The 20,972-nt window shown below is 39.3% G+C and overlaps 1 protein-coding gene across 1 annotated transcript in view; it reads right to left on the reverse strand.

Moving 5' to 3' along the window:
* The window catches only part of RYR2 (ryanodine receptor 2), a 740,642-nt gene that overhangs the window by 271,278 nt on the left and 448,392 nt on the right, over positions 1–20,972 (reverse strand). Inside the window, 2 exon segments of the mRNA XM_036828245.1 lie at positions 11,122–11,269; positions 14,822–14,981. Coding sequence (XP_036684140.1) covers positions 11,122–11,269; positions 14,822–14,981 — 308 coding nt within the window.

Genomic DNA, 20,972 nt, shown 5'->3' on the forward strand with positions numbered 1-20,972 from the left:
GATGGCATTCAACTGAACTTGAAATTAACATGCTATTCATAGATATCATCATGCCAAGGACTTGTAAGCTCCATGGATCTTCCTCCAAATGTCCATGTGGCTCATAGTTTATATTCTATATTTCTTACATTAGTTTAGGGTAGCTTGCAACCATAGTTTAAAGAAGCAACAGTTCAGCATTCTGTTTCTGGATAAAATACTAATAACTAAATGGAAATCTGGATCCACACACGTTTAAAAACAGATTACGCAGGCAATCTGAAACAAATTTTTGTTGCATACCTTGTATCTTCAAGTGGTTGAACACAAAGTAGGTGCCCTATAAATACCTGCTAAATTGAGTCTAGGAACAAAGAGTCTCCTGATTCCTGGACACAGGAGCTCAGGCAAATAGCTAATCAGCGGCACCACTGTCAAAGGTATAGAACTCTCCCCCGCAAACATGCAATTCTCATCCTTTGCGTGATTTATTTTAAATTTTATTTAATTTTTTATTTTTATTTATTTACTTATTTCTGGTTGAGTTGGGTCTTCACTACTGTGTGCGGGCTTTCTCTAGCTGCATCGAGAGGGGCCTACTGTTTGTTGCGGGCTTCTCATTGCGGTGGCTTCTCTTGTCGCAGAGCATGGGCTCTAGGCACATGGGCTTCAGTAGTTGTGGCACTTGGGCTCAGTAGTTGTGGCTCACAGGCTTAGTTGTTCCGTGGCATGGGGGATTTTCCCGGACCAGGGATCAAACCTGTGTCCCCTGCATTGGCAGGCGGATTCTTAACCACTGCATCACCAGGGAAGTCCCCCTTTGTTTGATTTTAAACACTCTACACTCATACAATTCTAGCTCGTGTAAGTATGTTACATAAATGATTTTTAAATTGTTCACTTATCAAAGCTACTCAAAGAAGAAATTCGGGATTTATGCCTTTAACAAACCGCTTTAAGGGCAAGGTCTGATAATATACTGTGTTCCTAGTACCTCACAGATCCTAGCACTGAAAGGGCAAACACCAATGACCGTTCAAATAGGATGTAAAATATCTATACACGCTGCATTCCAAACCATACATTTAAAAGACAATTACCACTAGAGGGCAGTCAAGATCTAAGCATGTATTAAAATTACAAGTTTTTTATAACAAGCTACGAAGGAAGGCAGGCTAGTCTCTTGAAAATTGTATACGTTATCTTGAATCCTTCAGGTGTATCTGTATAAGAATCTTAAAAAATCATTGATATTAACCAGTTATCCTTTTAACCTGGTATAATTTCTAAGTAAGCAATTCAAATCGCAGTAAAACTTAGTAATGAATAAAAATAAATGACTTTTTCAAATGTTTTAAAATATTATTTAGAACAATTCTCCAAAAATAGTATAATTCAAACATTGAGTTCATATTCATTCTGGAATACACAAATCATCATTCTGCTGACTAACAGAAAATAAATGATAGCCCTGACCAATTACATAAGGTTAGATTCAGTTTTATCAAAAATTTTATGTCCTTAACTTTTTTAATGTCAGCAAAAGCAGTACAGTCAATTACAAATTAATGTTTTAAGTCTTATCTTAGTGATCACCATTTTGCTTTATTCCATAAAATCTCACATCTATCTATTAATTTCCATTTTTCACCATCCTTGTCCTGAAGATCACAATATTCCCAAAGCCTCCCAACTGGTCTCTCTGTCCAAGCACTCTCCCCCTCCAATCTGTTCCTTCCCACTGCTGTCATAGTTATTTTGTTGTTCTAAACTCTGATCACAAATCAAGTTTTTGCTTTAAAACTTCCTTGCGCTAGAACTCCTTGTACAACTTTACCGTATTTCTCAACTGGGTTTTCAAAATATTCCATATTTTAGCCTAATCCTTCTACCTCCATTTATTACTGTTCTGTCCTCACTTAGACCCTATAATTTAGCCTAACTAGACAATCAATTTCCCCTTAACTCTTTCTAAATTTTATGACATCAGATATACTTTCCCTCTGTCAGGAATGTCCTTTCTCCCACCAACCTCTTCTTGCTGCTATTTTCACCTCTTCAGCAGCTAACTCAGATGCCATTTTTTCCCCTTACTGATTCCTCCAATTGGAAAATGAATCTTTCTTACGTATTTTCCATATACATCAATTTAATCCCTACTAAGAGGTAGGCGGGCTCTTGGATTCCAGGACACACTGGTGAACGAAAAACAGGATCTCAGGGAATTCCCTGGCAGTCCAGTGGTTAGGACTTGTTGCTTTCATTGCCATGGCCCCAGGTTCAGTCCCTGGTCTGGAAACTAAGGTCCCACAAGCCACGCAGCACAGCCAAAAAAAAGAAAGAAAAAAATACAGGATCTCAGCCTCCATTGTGGAATATTTCACACGAGCCTCTCCATTCGTTAATCACATAACTTCAGTAAGACTGAACCTTGTCAATCAGCTATCAATGGTTCTATCTTTAAATTCTTAAAATGCAGAAACCATGCCATCCTCTGATCACCATTTTTCCTCCCAGTTTTCTCATTTCCTTATTCAAACACATTCACTCTTCAAACTCATTAATTTCCTCTGCGGCTTCCGTTCCTTATCTATACAGCTTTCAGTACCTTCCTGCTCTATTACTCTTCTCCTCACTTGCTCTGTTAACCCCAATCTTTGTCTAATTTTACTATCTCATTCTCACCATCTATACTTGCTCTGCTGAGCTTGCTGGAAAACACACGCACACAACAAACTGGCACCATTACTAACTCAAAGTCTCTAACCTCAATTGAACCATTAATGTTTCTCTGCTTTTTATCTCTCTGAAACTTGCTCTCTGTCCCATCCCACAAACATCTCTCTCTAATCTTTACTGCTGAGTGACATCAGAAGGAATAGCCGAGTATGGACCTCCAAAACTACTCTTCTCCGTAAAAGCAATGAGAACAATGGAAAAAATGGTCAAAATCAACTTTTTCAGAGCTCTAAAAATTAATCAAAGGCTGGCAGCAATCTGGGGAGTGTTTATTCAATAAAAAATGGCTCAATATGCTGTAAGGACAGCAAGCTTAGTGGTGCTTTAACTTGACTTAGTGCTATTCCTTTCTTCCTAGATGCACAGTACAATGCAAACCAATAGGCCTTCAATTAAAGTGAAAATCAGCAAGCTAGAAGCCTCTGGAGGGGACAGAGCAGAGTGGAGCTCCTCCAAGCCCCATTCACAGATAACTGTCATTATTTCACCTTTCTGGTAGTTCCTTGGAAAATTCCACTGGCAATACTTATCTTTATTTGACCTGATTTAGAGTTCGCCCATGCAAACAATCTTTTCCCCAGGGTCATTTGTTGAAAATCAGAGGTCATTTTTTAACACTGCAGCTGCTTGAGGTGGCGATAACAGCTGAGGCAAACAACAAGCTGTCCAAAATATTTGAAAAGAAAAGCTGGGGAATGGGATATCCACAATAGGCTGTGAAAAGTTTCAACATAATCCGGGTGATCTAGTAAGCCATGCTCTCGCCCAGGGTTCTGGGTTCAGGAAAAGACCTGAGAAGGCCTTAAGTTCTCACATCTGGAAGACCCTGAGGTTCTGCAAAAGCCGTAAGTGAAGGCTGAGGTGGAGACTGGCTGGCTGTGTGTCCAAGGCATCTCCCAACATGTACACAGAGTCCCTCCCTTGACAAAAGCTGGGAGATTTATAGGTCCCATTTATGGAAGTCTCTGTCTAATCACAAGCTGACCACTAAGCTGATGAAATAAGAGATTTCAGCAGCCACACATGACAAATAAAACATCCTCTACCAAACTAGTTAAGAAAATTCATTAAACAAATAAGTAACGACAATTACAACAAGCACAATAACAAACCGTGAAGGGAGAATCCAGAGTTGCCATATTATACTATTTAAAATGTCCAGTTTTCAACAAAAATAGTGAGACATGCAAAGAGACAAGAAAGTACATCTTATATACAGGGGGAAAAAATTCAGTAGAAATTGTCACTGAGGAAGCCCAGATATTGGACTTATTAGACAAAAATGTTAGGTCTCCCTTTTATACAAGGCCAAACCCTTTACCCATGTTGTGAATTTCATTCCCCCACCCCCAACCATCCTCAGATCATACTTCATCAAGTTCCTCTCCTTTCCTTTCAACTCTCCTTTCCTCTGATTGTTTTCCTTAGCATTTAAAAATGTCCAAATTTCTCCTATTTAAAAAAATGAAAATTTTAACCCTCTTTTTCTCTCTAGCAATAGTCGCAGCTTCATATATGTGTGTGTGTGTGTGTGTGTGTGTGTGTGTGTGTGTGTATACATATATACATATGTATTGAGCCTTGGTTGCTCTGTCTAGTTGTCTCACATGCATCTCAAACTCAACATATTTAAAATCAAACTCAGAACCTCCCCAATTTCCCATCTCTATCTGCTCCAATTCCTGTGCTCCCAGTGAATGTGAAGGTACTCACCAGCTACTAACCCAGAAGCCATCCCAGACACATCCCAGACACTCCTTCGTCCTTCCACTGATTCTATTTCTAAATGCCAAACAATTCTGTCCTGTGAATTCTGTGAATTCTCTCTATTCACAGTATTGGCTAAGATCAGGCCTTCAACACTCCTCATCTATACTTCTTTAATAGCCACCAAACTGCTGTCCTCACCTCTAATTTTGTTCACTTTCAGCCCATTCTCCAAAGAGCAACTGGAGTAATTCTTTTAAACAGAAAACGCTCGTTTCAGTCTCTGTCTTCTCTCCTTCATCTCCTCCTGCTTCTCAAACTTCACTCTATATTCGGCCATGTAAAGCTATCTGATTCCCACGTGCAAACCTCCCTTGTCACTTCAAGCCTTTACACAAACCATCCTCTCTGTCTGGAACACATGAACCTCACTGATTCCTACTCATTCCTCTAAATTTCACCCTAGCTTTGATGGTTTTAAAACATGTCTCCAAATATTTTGTCACACTTCCCTTCAAAAAGTGTGGGCTTAAGAGTGCAATGCATTTAGTGACTCACTTCCAACAAACAGAATATGGCAGAAGCAATTGTAACAGGCATTGAGGCTTCCTCCTCGCACTATCTCTTAGATTACTAACTCTGGGGGAAGCCAGCTGCCATGTGAAGGCACTGAAGCATCTCTCTGAGGAGGTCTACGTGACAAGGAACTTAGGTCTCTTGCCAATATCCAGAGACAAACTGAGTCCTTTAACCAACAACTATGCAAGTGAACTGTCTTAGAAGCAAATCCTCCAGCCCCACTGAAGTCTTCAGATGACTGCAGCCCTGGCTGACTTGATAGCAACCTCAAGAGAGGCCATGATTCAGAACGACCAGACTAATCCACTCAAATCCCTAACCACAGAAACTTTCAGATAACAAACATTTGTTGGTTTAAGCCATTAAATTTTAGGGAGGGGGGGTATTTGTTACACAGCAGTAGATAACTAATACACCTCCTTTATGAAGATTTCTCTGACACCACCAAGCTCAGTTAAATCCTCTCTGCTGTGACACTTGGGCATTAATGTTTACACTGTATAAAAGCATTGACAATTTAGTCTACCTTCCCTGCCTATCCTGAAAGCAACCTGTGGGCAAAACTGTCTTATTCATTGTTGAATCCCCAGAACTAAGCACGGGAGATGTTCAATAACTATGTATTAAAATCAAATGAAAATGAGGATGATTTGAAATATGGAAGCAACATGAAACCCAAAGATGGATTTAGTAAATATAAGCTCCTTTTCTTCCTTCTTGAAATTCATATAAGTCACAAGAAAGCAGGTAACCATAAGGTAGTAATACATTGCCTCACAGAGGTGTTAAGAAGATGAAATTTTATTATGGTTGTAAATAATATAAAACACTGTATGTCATCAGAATAACATCTTATCCAGTATCCTCCTGAATGCAGTTCTCACTAAAAGTGAATATATCAGATCTGACACAGTTTATGCCCATAGTTGATAATGTTTTTAAATATAATCATCATTATTTTTCTCTGGCATACACTGCTTATTTCTTTGTACAGGGCTAAATGTATTCTCCTCCTTGAATATTGACCACAATTAACTATTTCCTTAAAGATTTAAGGTTATTGTTAGAGCCATGATTAATCATTTCTCTGAGCTATACAGTTGGGCTTCTTTCTTTCCTGTTTTCTCCTTAATTCACTGGCTGTCATCTATAACTTTAGAACTGAGTCAGCCTGACTTGGGCAGCACTTTTTCTATGTAATTTTCAGCAAGTATAAGAAAAGCAATGGTGGAGGAAAGACCTATAAATGTAAGTAAGACTCTAGACACCCAAAATATAAATATTCATGTGGGAAGGAATGAAAATAAAATTGGGGGATATCAAATGGTTGATATGTCAGACTCTAAAACCATGGTTGATTTTTCCCCAAACCTTTATTATTATCATTATAACATCTTCCAACAGAAAAGATATAGACTGTCACCTCTCTTGTCTAATACTCTCTAGGGAGACACAAAGTTAGAAATAAGCTCAAAAACTTCTATGACTACTGTACCCTTGTTAGGTATTTATTGTACTTATATTAGGTATATACCTAATAGAGTAGTTGAATCAAATATTTTAAAAGTATGCAGGGCTTCCCTGGTGGCGCAGTGCTTAAGAATCTGCCTGCCAATGCAGGGGACACTGGTTCAATCTCTGGCCAGGGAAGATCCCACATGCTGCAAAGCCACTAAGCCAGTGCGCCACAACTACTGAGGCTGCACTCTAGAGCCCGTGAGCCACAACTACTGAGCCCACGTGCCACAACTACTGAAGCCCGCACACCTAGAGCCTGTGCTCCGCAACAAGAGAAACCACGACAATGAGAAGCCCATGCACCACAACGAAGAGTAGCCCCCACTCGCTGCAACCAGAGAAAGCCCTCATGCAGCAATGAAGACCCAACACAGACAAAAATAAAAACAAATAAATTAATAAAAAATAAAAAAAAATAAAAGTATGCAAAAACACTGGAAAATGCTATACTACCCTAAGGTATTAGTAATAAACATTTGTATGCCTGATATATCCAATTGTTCATTAAAGAGTACATTTAATAGGTAATTACAAAAAGAGATTGTGGCTTTGTGAAACTAGGAGTCACTATGACTAATGATTGAAGTTCTCCATAGAATGCCACAATCACTAAGGAGATATTAGACACAGCCACTCATAATTATGATAGTTTACTAATAATAATCCACAATTGATGATGCGGGAAGATAAACAAATGTCTGAAAGTTTAACTAAAAAAAAAATAAGATCAACCAACTCTTTAAAAGATTTACAAGTCTTCAAAATTAACAACGTCTGCTCCATGGAAGATCTCATTTAAATAATGAAAAAGCAATCCACAAACTGGGAGGAAATATTTCCAATATCTGACATAGTTCTTATACCCAGAAAAACATACATATATGTTTATATATATAAATACATATATTTTCACAGTTTAATAAAAAGAAGACAAAACAACCCAGGTTTTTTAATGGATAAAAGATGTGAACAAACACTTCATAAAAAAAGATATACCGATGGCTAACGAGTATAAGAAAAGATGCCAACATTATTATTCTCAAGGAAAATGCAAATTAAAACTACAATAAGATACCATTTCACACCTACTGTAAGGGCTAAAATCGGAAAGATTCACTACCAATTCTTGGCCAGGATGTGGGAGCAACTATACCCTCACATATTGGTCATGGGAGCATATTTGCAGAACTGTTTGGAAGTTTCTTGTAAAGTGAAATGTACGTTTGTCCGATGACCCAGCAATTTCACTTCTATTTACCCTAAAAGAAATGAAAGTACGAATCTGCACAAAGACTTGTCTACAAATGTTCATAGCAGTCTTATTCATAACAGTCAAAAACTGGAAACAACCCAAATCTATATCAACAGGAGAATGGATTAAAAAAATTGTGGTTTATTAGTCAAACGGAATGCTACTCAGCAATTAATTTTGTGATACTTGTGAAAACATGGGTGATCACAAAAACAGTATATTGAGGGACTTCCCTGGTGGTCCAGTCATAAAGAATCCACCTTCCAATGCAGGGGACGCAGGTTTGATCCCTGGTTGGGGAACTAAGATCCCACATGCCTCGGGGCAACTAAGCCCATGCTCCACAACTACTGAGCCCACGCGCCTCAACTAGAGAGCCTGCGTGCTGCAAACTACAGAGCCCATGTGCTCTGGAGCCCACCCACCACAACTAGAGAGAAAAACCCACACGCCACAACTAGAGAGATGCCTGCGCACCGCAACCAGGGAGAAGCCTGCGCGCCGCAATGAACAGCTCACGCTGCAATGAAAGATCGCACGTGCTGCAACTAAGACCGACACAGCCAAAATAAATAAATAAATACATAAAATAAAATAACAAACAAAAACAGTATGTTGAGCAAAAGAAGTTACATAAAAAATATAGTGATTACTATTTGATGGGAATGTAAACTGATACAGCCACTATGGAGAACAGTATGGAGGTTCCTTAAAAAACTAACAATAGAACTACCATATGACCCAGCAATCCCACTACTGGGCATATACCCTGAGAAAACCATAATTCAAAAAGATACATGTACCCCAATGTTCATTGCAGCACTATTTACAACAGCCAGGACACAGAAGCAACCTAAATGTCCATCGACAGATGAATGGCTAAAGAAGATGTGGTACATATATATACAATGGAATATTACTCAGCCATAAAAAGGAATGAAATTGAGTCACTGGTAGTGATGTGGGTGAACCTAGAGTCTGTCACACAGAGTGAAGTCGGTCAGAAAGAGAAAAACAAATACCGTATATTAATGCATATATACGGAATCTAGAAAAATGGTACTGATGAACCAAGTGGCAGGGCAGGAATAAAGACTCAGACGTAGAGAACAGACTTGTGGACACGGTGGGTGGGGAGGGGAAGGGGAAGCTGAGACGAAGTGAGAGAGTGGCATTGACATATATACACTACCAAATGTAAAATAGATAGCTAGTGGGAAGCAGCCGCATAGCACAGGGAGAGCAGCTCGGTGCTTTGTGACCACCTAGAGGGGTGGGATGGGGAGGGTGGGAGGGAGGCTCTAGAAGGAGTGGATATGTGTATACGTATATGTATAGCTGATTCACTCTGTTGTACAGGAGAAACTAACACAACATTCTAAAGCAATTATACTCCAATAAAGATTTTTTAAAAATATATAGTGATTACATTTATGCAGAGTATAAGAAGAGGCAAAATTAATCTCTGATGATAGAATTTAGAAAGTGGTTACTTTTCGGGGGCAGAGGGAACTTTCTGTGATGAAGAAAATGGTCCCCATGTTCGTTTGGGTGGTGGTTTCTCTCGTGTATACAAACTGTCAAAATTTACCAAATTGAACACTGAAGATCTGTGCATTCTATTATATAAAAATTATACCTCATTTTAAAAATATTTTAAAAAGAACAATTAGCATTGAGGGCTTATTCTGTACCAGACAGCTGTAGAACTCTTCCCAATTGTTGTGTCTTGACTTGGCAGGGTTTTACTGTTTATCCATCCCAGGGGCCGTGTGGACTGCACACCCTTTTAGACAGGGATATTTTCTGTATCTTGCATATCTAGTAGTATCTGCTTCATAATAAGATCTACCAAGTATTTGTTGCTATAAAGCTGACTTCAAGATACATTACATTGTAAGAAGTTACATTATGATTATGAACATTATTGTTATTAAACAGGTATCTAATTTTATTTGTAGCAAATATAAGGATTCAGTAACTACAATGAACTGTCCAGATGTTAACTACATACTGACTCAACTCAAAGGACTGAAATCTGGGGTTGGGATCCTGCCTCTACCATTTAGTAAATGGGAAGACACAGAAGTGTCTGAATCTGTTTCCTCATCTGTAAAATGAGCATAGTACACAGACCATCCTCAGAGAGTTACTGTGAGGATTAAACAATAATTGCAGAAGTCTTCTGAACACTTGTTACACATGATAAGCACTATATAAATATTACCTGTCGTTACTATTTAAGACTGAATTCCTATACACAGATACTACACTGAAAATATTAGTCATTAGAGAATATCTGACATAGATTTTAAAAACTTTCTATCAAAAAATACAGGCACTACAATGAAACACGCAGAGCTCATGTCATTTTTGGCAACCTTAAAATATGGATATTAACATCAACTCAAACTATAGGAGCAAAGGATTAAGGCGTCAACCGTCTTAAACCATATTCTTAAAAGGTATTATTCAGGGCTTCCCTGGTGGCGCAGTGGTTGGGAGTCTGCCTGCCAATGCAGGGGACACGGGTTCGAGCCCTGATCTGGGGGGATCCCGCGTGCCGCGGAGCAACTGGGCCCGTGAGCCACAGTTACTGAGCCTGCGCGTCTGGAGCCTGTGCCCCGCAGCGGGAGGGGCCGCGATGGTGAGAGGCCCGCGCACCGCGATGAGGAGTGGCCCCCGCTTGCCACAGCTGGAGAGGGCCCTCGCAGAGAAACGAAGACCCAACACAGCCAAAAATAAATAAATAAACAAAGTAAACAATGCCTTAAAAAAAAAATTTCTTAAAAAAAAAAAAAAAAAAGGTATTATTCAAAGGAAATATTGTTCTTCATAGACCCTTTAAAAATCCATTTATTCAACACATATTTATTGAGTGCCTATTCTAGAGTGTTTTCCTTAAAGCAAAATATTGCACTAATTAATTACTATGGCCTATATGTAAGAGTCTAAACAATGAAGGTTTAGAAAACACTGGCTCCCACTATAGGTTTACTCCCATAAACCACTAAAACTAGCTCTTCTGAAGCAGAACTGCTGGGGTAGGTGGGAGTGAGGGGCAAAAACAGAATCACGGAGTTAACTGCTCCCTCAGACTCTTCGGGAAGGTAAACCCATTTCTTCCCCTTGCAGAATCACTGCGGTCCTGAGCCACTCTGCTGCAAGATGAGCTAATCCTCCAAGTGTCCTCCAGGACAAAAAATCCTCTAAACTCCTGGCCTCAATTACATACTTCGACTGAAGGAGTCTATCTTGCACACTCCCCCTTTTATTCACGCATTTGGCTTTAAAGAACTTACTATGTGATTGTGCAACAAGAGGAGAAGAAAGCGAAATGAAAATACCATGATCTTGATCGGGCGCCTCCAGGTTGTAGCCGTACCCCAGCAGCGTGCGCACGGCCTCACGGAGGCTGTCCTTGTTGGATTTCTTAGTTCGGTCATCTAGAAGGGCATAGGGAACCAGGCGAGGGTTTCTTCTGTTCTTTACATCCTACAGGAAGGCAAAAAAGGCACATGATCATCAAAGAGTGACCAACAGCATTTGGAAATGAGACAGCCACAAAATACACCCAAATATAAAGCATATGAAGGTAGATACTGTGCCTTCTACCTTCCCTTTGTCTTCCCAGGCTGCAGGAGTTACTGAAATACTATCAGTCTGAAAGATTTAATCAAGTGGGTAACTGCATCAATTTAAATCAGGCCCTCTCCATGAGAAGAAAATGTAAAAATAACAGCGGTAACAAAAGCCGACTTTAAGGATCTCAGTAATCATCTTCCATCTGCCCTGGTCACAAGGCAACGGGCTAACTTAAGAGAACCTACCATTTCCTTGCCAAGTTGACTGACAAGTCTTTGTTATAAGAAGAGCCTAATTAATACCCGACATCTGATTTTTGAGTCAAAGGACGACACCAGGCTGCTGTCCCTTCTTCAGAGAAAACTCAGTGTGTGGGCGGCCATCCCATGACCTCAAATAGCTTGGAAAATATGCATTAAGTTGATTCCATCAACTGGTGAAACTAGGTAATACCAGGAACACTGAAATAGCTACAAACCTCACAATTTGTCTTTTACAAAAGAGGCCCCAAGTTTAAAACGTGATTAAAATGGTGTTGACCAAGCAAGAAGACAGGCTATCTTACGACCTTGGAAAAGGATACCTAATTTATGCGTAAGTACAAAACTTAATCTCATGGGAGGTGGAGATGCCCCAGGGCTGCGAGTCTTTAGGGCTCTAACCTTTAAGAAATTACTTCTTTCCACTCACTCACTGCTGCCGGTTTTGTCAAACTTTCCATATTTCAGGAGGCATACTCGATTCTCAATTTACCTTAGCATGAAGAAGAACTAAGAGGCTGTGGATATTCCCAAACCTTCTCCAAAAAACAAAAAAAAAAATGGTATGTGGTGGGCAGGGTTTGTTCTGGCTGGGGAAGAGCAAAGAAAACGGTTTCCTAATTTCTTCTTCCCCCTCCCTAGCAAATCTGTAGTAAATACCTCATCCGGACTATGTGACCATCTCCTGACACCTGGAGTCCAAATCATCTGGGTCGCCTGATGGGGAACCCCACTCCGAAGCCACCCCCAAATACACAAGCAGCGTAAACAGAGTGCCTGCACTGCCAGTGCAACTTCAAGACACATTACCCAGCACCCCTCCCTTTCAACACTCGTTGTTGCCCCCCAACTTTTCGTGTAGAGAAATTAAGAGGCCTCCGATGAATCACACTCTCTGGAAATGGTGTCCTGGGGATCTGATTGTGAAAAGGAGCTGCCCTGGGGTTTCCACGTACGCAAGTGCTTGAAATCAAGTGTGCTAGAGAGGCAGAGAAGACGGACCTCAAGCAAATGCCTGCTCTCAAGGAGTTTACAACCTAGCTGTGAACCAGATTATTTATGTTAAGGAGAGGGCGATGAAAAATTAAAGACAACGCTCATTCAGATAACCCAGCAAACGTGTGCTCTGTCAGTGGGGAATGGGGTGGAGGGATGGAGTGGGAGCTGGGAGAGGGGATGGAGAAACGGTTCCAAGGAGAGCTCTGGCCAGCTCAGACAGAGCCCTGTGTTTTTATGAGGAGGACCCTCATGCACAAGGAAGAGGCAGACACCAGGGGGGTTCTGGATTGTCCCACAGAGTCATGCGGTCTGCAAGGCAAGTGAGCGCTCCTTTGGCAGAGAGCAAATGTGACCCCTTATCCCCCTGTGGTATATGGTTCAGGTTCACACACACACACACACACACATGCACACACACACAAACACACTCACACACACATACACACTCACACACACATACACACACACACACTCAGCTCAAGTGGATTGAGTACTGACAATCTCATCAGTTACAACCAGTTTAATTCAATATAAAAATAGCTTATTTTAGGAAGTAAATCAAGGCTCTCTGAGTTTTCTTTAGCCTTGCAAATGACAAGAGTCACTGGTTAAGAACAATTTTGGAAACACATTTTTCAAACCAACATGTAGCCTTTATCCTGAACCATGGCCTAAGCTTATAAGTAATAATCCAGTTTATTCCTAAAAATCTTTAAATAAAGGCACTGCCCACCATGAGCTGTCAAGAATCACTGTGATAAGGAAGAGAAGAATTTGGGCTCTGGAGTCAAAAGGCTTGATTCCAACCTGGTTCTGCCACCTGGGTAGTGCTGGACAAACTGTTCTCAAGCTCCCTGTACATCATATGTGAATTGGCAATAAAAATTGTTCATCCTTCTTGGAACTGTTGCAAGAGTTAAAGAAGAAAATAGATGTAAAACTCTATGCATAGTGACTGGCATCTTATAATAGTAGCAAACTATTCTATATTATTTGTTAGGTGAAATGCACTGCTGTAGCCTTTCTTATACATAAGTAATATAATGAAGTTTACTAATTCAGTGAGGAGGAAAACAGTGGCACAGAGAAAATTAATTTAAGTAGCTTTCCCAAGGTCACACAGTCACTAAGAGGCAAAGCTAAATTTGCTCTGCTTTGCTATCTCAATACAGACCCAATGACTGTTAGTTATTCCTGTGAGTGCAACCATTAATAGAAATCCATGATTCTGAAATCCAGAAAACTCAGAAAAGTCGGTTTTTTTACTAAGTTTAACAAAAACTCAGTTGGTGGCGAAAATGATCTGAATTGATGCAAGGCTGTGGATAATCTTTACTTATCCCTCTTGGTATCATCAGCCTACACTGCTGAACAAAGAATAATTTATATATAGTCTGCTGCCCTGCTGAGGGCACTAGGTAACATGATCAATGTATCACCATTCTGAAAACCAAGAAATATCTGGATTCTGAAATTCATCTGGTCCCAGGGGTGTTAAATAAGGAATTGTGGGACTTCCCCGGTGGCGCAGTGGTTAAGAATCCGCCTGCCAATGCAGGGGACACGGGTTCGAGCCCTGGTCCGGGAAGATCTCACATGCTGCGGAGCAACTAAGCCCGTACACCACAACTACTGAGCCTGCGCTCTAGAGCTTGCGAGACACAACTACTGAGCCCGCGTGCCACAACTACTGAAGCCCGCGTGCCTAGAGCCCGTGCTCCGCAACAAGAGAAGCCACTGGAATGAGAAGCCTGCGCACCACAACAGAGAGTAGCCCCTGCTCGCCGCAACTAGAGAAAGCCCACATGCAGCAATGAAGACCCAATGCAGCCAAAAATAAATTAATTAATTAATTAATTAAAAAATAAATAAGGAATTGTGGACCTCTTCTATTATTAGTTTATCTCGAACTTCTCGTATTTCAAAAGCTTCTCCTAAAATACAATCTCAGAGAGAGAAATGCCACAAAACCACGTTATAAATCACTGGTCTAGTAATATTCACTGCGCCCCTCACGATAACAACCAGACTTGAGGTGGTCTGACTTCTTGAATCAGGCGTTTCTGTGCATATGTACATTAAAGATATCTATATGATGTGAGTTTTATGATGGTCATTACTTAATCTCTCCTGTTACAAGTTATACTAATTCCTACTTAAGTCAATCTCAGAGTACGTGCTGTAGAGCTAAATCCCCACGTACCTGTTGGATGCCATAGGTCCAGCCCTGCCGGATTCGATCCCGGGCCCACACGTTATGAGCATTTTCCGCCAACTTGTCCACCATCGCCTCCTGAGACGGGGTGAGCTTGATAAAGCTCAGGTCCATCGGGGCAGGCTTGTATCCACTTGTCAGCTGGTAACTAAAAAGCAAAGCCAAAGAAATATATAATGGGCCTGTCCAAAAAAAGTCAAGGTTGAAAAATCCCTACAACAGTCTGTTAATTCCAATTGTTCCTCATTCTTATTGTTCCATAAACCACAGTGGTGACCAGTGGTAATGTGTCCAGCAAGCCTGAGCCCCTTTCACTTAAGCTAAAAACTCATCCGGTGCAAAGGCCACACGATCTTTATGTTTTCATTTTCACACCAATAAAACAGAAATGAGGCAACACCTGTCTCTCAAAGTTGAGAAGGATTTATCTTTGTTTGTGTTCCAAACAGTTGATGCTTTTTTACAGGATAAATCAAAGTATCGGTAATTAAGACATCTGATACATTTCTCTTCCTGTTAAGTCCTCATTTTTCTTCAACATTTACATGTTATATTAAAGTAATATTTATTTCATAAATCAGCATATGCTTTCAGATACTAGCTATTCATTATTCTACAGGGGAGTTTTAATGCACTTATACATTATTTCCCTACTGCTATTCCTAGTTACATAATTTAGGAAGCCTCAAGATAAGATAAGACACTAGGAAATACCAGGCATATAATCATCTAAAATATGATTAAGGCCTGGATTTTAGGGAACTCATACCAGAGACTATTTCCACACTCTGAGCCGGAGAGGAAAAGTATTAAAACAAGTATAAGTTTTAACCTTTTGGGAGAAATATAAAATTGAAAATAAAAACTTTTCAACAGACATATATTAGGGCAATAGGAATGCTCTGCTACAAACACACACACACACACACACACACACACACACAGAGCTGTCTCATCTATTTAACGAGAGAGATTGGCACAAAGTCTATTGTACAGTTGCTTCTCTTTCATTCTCTGTCATTGTCGTGTCGCCTACAATCAACCATGCTTTGAGGTCAGGATCTGCTCCTGATCCATTTTTCTTTTTTTTTTTTTTTTAATTTTTATTTATTTATTTATTATTTTTGGCTGTGTTGGGTCTTCGTTTCTGTGCGAGGGCTTTCTCTAGTTGCGGTGAGCGGGGGCCACTCTTCATCGCGGTGCGCGGGCCTCTCACTGTCGCGGCCTCTCTTGTTGCAGAGCACAGGCTCCAGACACGCAGGCTCAGTAATTGTGGCTCACGGGCCCAGTTGCTCCGCGGCATGTGGGATCTTCCCAGACCAGGGCTCAAACCCGTGTCCCCTGCATTGGCAGGCAGATTCTCAACCACTGCGCCACCAGGGAAGCCCCCTGATCCATTTTTCTAATTGTCATTATACTTAAAAGAGTGCCCGGCAGAGAGCAGCCTTTCAGTCTATAGTTTTTCAAAGAATTAACTTTATTTACAGAATGAATATAAAGAGATATCTATCTTCATCTCAAAGATTCTCCTTTGGTGCAAACAAAGTAAAGAAAATTCACCAGATAATTAAGCTAAGTTTAAGAAATTATCAGAGCATGAGAAAATGGTCTTTAAGATAAAACTATACATAATCTTTCTTCTTCTAATTATTCTGGGCTACGGCTAGCCTGATTACAAGGTAAGCTCCTTAACAGCAGGGAGTTGAGAACTGCTTTGCTCATAGCTATCCCCAGGAACTAGAATAGTGCCTGATACGTGGTAGATATTCAATAAAAATTTGTTAAATGAATCCATGTATGACAGCAATAAGTAATGTAAGGTTGAATAAAGTTGACTTTACCTTAAATACTCCTACTTCATCATAAGGCATCTTCTATTTTATAAATGATTTGTCTATAGGCAAAAGTTTTAGAGAATATTTTGTTCGGTTTAAAGAGATCAGATTGGCCTGGCAACTGCAGAAATTATGGCTAACTACCACCTTATGTCACTTCATTTACATCCAAGAGCTAAATTTATTGACATGAAGTTTTGTTCTGTTTTAAATCAGAACTCTGTATGTTTGGGTAATTAGCAATATTTTTTCTTTGTTTTTCTATAAAGAAGCCACATGGGATTTTTTTAATCACTCACACAAATCACTGTATTTTATAGAATTTTGATGTTTAACTGGACAAATCTGTCGACTGCAAGCACAGCCTATATATAAGTTCTCACTCGGAAGATAATTTCTTCAAGAAAGAGCTCTCAATGCATTTCAAATGCAGCAAGAGGTGACCAAGCCAGCATCACCTAATTTCTAAGTTTAACATTATTTGCTGGAAGCAGGGTTGGGGGTAATGATAAAGAATTTGGTCTTTTGCATACAGCTGGCCAGTAAGCAAATGAAAAGATGCTCAACATCACTAAGTACTAGAGAAATGCAAATCAAAACTACAATGAGGTGCCACCTCATACCGGTCAGAATGGCCATCATTTAAAAGTCTACAAATAACAAATGTTGGAGAGAATGTGGAGAAAAGGGAGCCCTCCTATATACTGTTGGTGGGAATATAAATTGGTACACTCACTATGGAAAACAGTATGGGGGTTCCTCAGAAAACTAAAAATAGAATTACCATATGATCCAGCAATCCCACTCCGGGCATGTACCTGGACAAAACTGTAATTAAAAAGATACATGCACCCCTATGTTCATAGCAGCACTGTTCACAATAACCAAAAACATGGAGACAACCTAAATGTCCCTCAACAGATGAATGGATAAAAAAGATGTGGTACATATATACAATGGAATACTACTCAGCCATAAAAAAGAAATGAAATAATGCCACTAGCAGCAACACGGATGGAACTAGAGATTATCATACTAAGTGCAGTAAGTCAGAAAGAGAAAGACAAATACCATATGATATCACTTATATGTGGAATCTAAAATATGGCACAAATGAACCTATCTACGAAAACAGAAACAGAATCGTGGACACAGAGAACAGACTGTGGTTGCCAAGGGGGAGGGGGGTAGGGAGAGGGATGGGTTGGGAGTTTGTGGTTAATAGATGTAAATGATTATATACAGAATAGATAAACAAGGTCCTACTGTACAGCACAGAGAACTATACTCAATATCCTATGATAAACCATAATGGAAAAAAATACAAAAAAAGAATGTATATATCTGTATAACTGAGTCACTTTGCTGTACAGCAGAGATTGGCAGGACATTGTAAATCAACTATACTTCAATTGGAAAAAAAAAAAAAAGACTTGGTCTTTTGTACTCTCCCATCTTCCCACCTCTATTTCTCACCCTCCTCTTGACTTTCCCCACAATCACCCAGCACATGGTAGCATAACAGTACACAATTCTCTTTTTTCTCTCATTTTCCAGTGGTCCTGACCCCTCCTACCTGTCACAGAGGATACACATATGGTCAAGTTTTGAAGCTAATCTATGAATAGTTGACTAGAGCCTATGCTACCTCAGTGAGGGATATATGCCCTCTAAAAGAGGAAAGATCCTTCCCCTGCAACCAATTCTAATGGTAGACTTGCCAGCCATGTCTTACATGGCATGGGGAGGAATTTTTGAGGGGTATTTTCTATAAAAAATTATAGATAAGTTTTACTAATCTATAGTAGAACTACACATTCTACTATATGTCTATAGTATATATATATAGTATATGTATATATAATATTGGCATAAGCATTTCTCTTTATTTTCTAAATTTTCCTCTTCCTATATAGAATATCTACTACTGTTGCTTTAATTTGTGATTACAAGGAAAACCTACGGAGATGCATTTGCATCTGTTGATTTGAAATAACACAATGCTTAGTTCACACTCATTTTCAGATGTAGACTACGATTCATTTTACTTGCTTTTCTTCATAGCCCTGTGCAAGAAAGAATTTAAACTGGTTCTTTTAAATGGCCAATAGTCCATCCAAATTAAAGTTACTAATTCCCTTTTCACCTGAACCTTATTTCCACAGTTTTACTTCATCTTCTACAGTAAAAATACAAATATCTTTGAAATTAATAGACTTCAACCTCAGTAGGTTGATAAAAATGATGACATCATGAATACTCTAACCAGTGGCATCAATGAGGATTTACAAGACCATTTTTCTTTATGTAAGACATGACAAAGTAAGAATCAAATCATTATACCAAAATGAGATTTTTAAAAAGTGCATAAATGTACTTCAGCAAATAATGTCCATTTCATCTTATTAATACAAGTTAATTAGGTACATAAAGATCAACTAACTACTAATATAAACTATTTTCTTTTTGTGATTGAAAACGAATAAAGAACAAAGCTTTTGAATAAAATGTGACTGATGTGAATCTTCGAAGCTAAATGGTTCCAAGTAAAGCTTCAGATTGATTTCCAGAGATTTAAAAGAAATAAAGGAAAGACTGCTACAACAATTCTTGGGAAGTAGAATTTTGTAAGCCAAATCATAGGGAAAAGGCATGTCATTAGTAATTATATTAATACAAAATAAATATAGCTCATATTAAAGACATCTATGTATTACAGTCTACCTTCTCAAGCTTTCTGGGAAAATTCTGCCAGAATCAGTTAATAGATCTCTTTCTTCTGCCATCTATTTGTCTAGTAGGTGTTAACTTCCTTTAGTTTAATATGCAAAGTTGCAGTGCTAACAATCATTTTGTAAATTTAGGTTATGAGGAATATATATGGTATTAAACAAATACATTCAATATGTTCATTTCCAAAGCATCAAAGTTCTTTTGTAGTTATTAGCTTAGTTTTATTTTGATGTAGTATATAATGCAATAATATTTTAAAAGTGAGATTAACAAATTACATAAACTCTCTGGGCGTCAGTTTTCTTACAGTAAAATTTCTTTTTAAATACGTCTTTGCCTGAAAAAAAGAAAAACCTACTGGCAAACTGCCAGTTTCATTTGCATCAAATTACCAAAGATGTAAACAAAAAAATTGATAATACTTAGCCCTACTGATGAACTGCCATGTGAAGCAGCAATTCAGTTTTGTGCTTCATTCCCACCTGACCCACATTATTTTCTAAGCAGGAATTCTAAATGAGCCTTTGAAAAAAGTGTTCAGTAGAATATCACTTAAGGGCCAATTAAAGTGGTGCAAGAAAAATGTGGCAGAATACCAAAAACACTAAAGAACAAGCCTTTTCTTTTTTTCCAGCCTCTCCCACCTCTCAAGCTTACTTGTTTAGTATGAGTCGGGTTAAATGAAGCTTGGAAGTCATTATGTTGTGAAAGATGCACGGTAAACATGAAAAGATTATGTCCAAGTTCAGTGGATGTTAGCTGTAAATTTCAAAACCAAATCAGCGCTTCAAGTACCTTGGAACAAATGGGAAAAATCTCAGATGACTGCACGCCAGAGATATTAACAACAAGTTTTGCTGGAAGCACATCTATCAAAAATGAATACTGGGCTGACATTCTCACAGAAAGGAGATAGAGAATATTCAAAAACCCTTCTCCAGAAAACAAATACAGGAGAATAATTTCAGTGTAGAAATTAGAAGGGAAAAGGACAGGGATCTATTTCTTCTACTACTACACTTCTTCGTTTTGTTTTTAAATAAACGTGTAATATGATGATATGCCCTGTGTGTCCCCCACCACTAATTCCTTTTTTAACCCAAGGCCTCCCTGTACCTCACAGCCTGTTTGAAACAAAACCAAGAGAGGATCATTTCAAGAGAGACCAAAAAAAAGCCATTCTTGGGTTTTGGATTTTTAAAATAGGCTTTGAAAATTCACTGCAGAGACAACACTCTTTAGAGAAAGGCCTTCTGATATTGAAAGCTCTACTTATGAATACCAAAAGCGCAAGACCCTGATGTGTCGGAACATAAAAGGAGACCAGATAAAGAGTCCAGTCTGTCCAGCCCCAGACAGGCTGAATGTTCCAGAGCCTGGAGGAGAGGAGACCTGGAGGGAAGCCAGGGCTCTCCAGCCCCTTGCCCAGATGGAGACCAGACAGATCCAGAGCTGAGGGGAACTTCTGTCTTGCTTACCAGATTGGACCCAGGAGAACGGCCAGGTTCCAGAATCTCCCACACCCCAACCCTTGCGCAGCACAGTTTCAGGAGAACAGATTTGGCAACAAA

The sequence above is a fragment of the Balaenoptera musculus genome, chromosome 16 (genome assembly GCF_009873245.2).
Source record: "Balaenoptera musculus isolate JJ_BM4_2016_0621 chromosome 16, mBalMus1.pri.v3, whole genome shotgun sequence".
Lineage (NCBI taxonomy): Eukaryota > Metazoa > Chordata > Mammalia > Artiodactyla > Balaenopteridae > Balaenoptera > Balaenoptera musculus.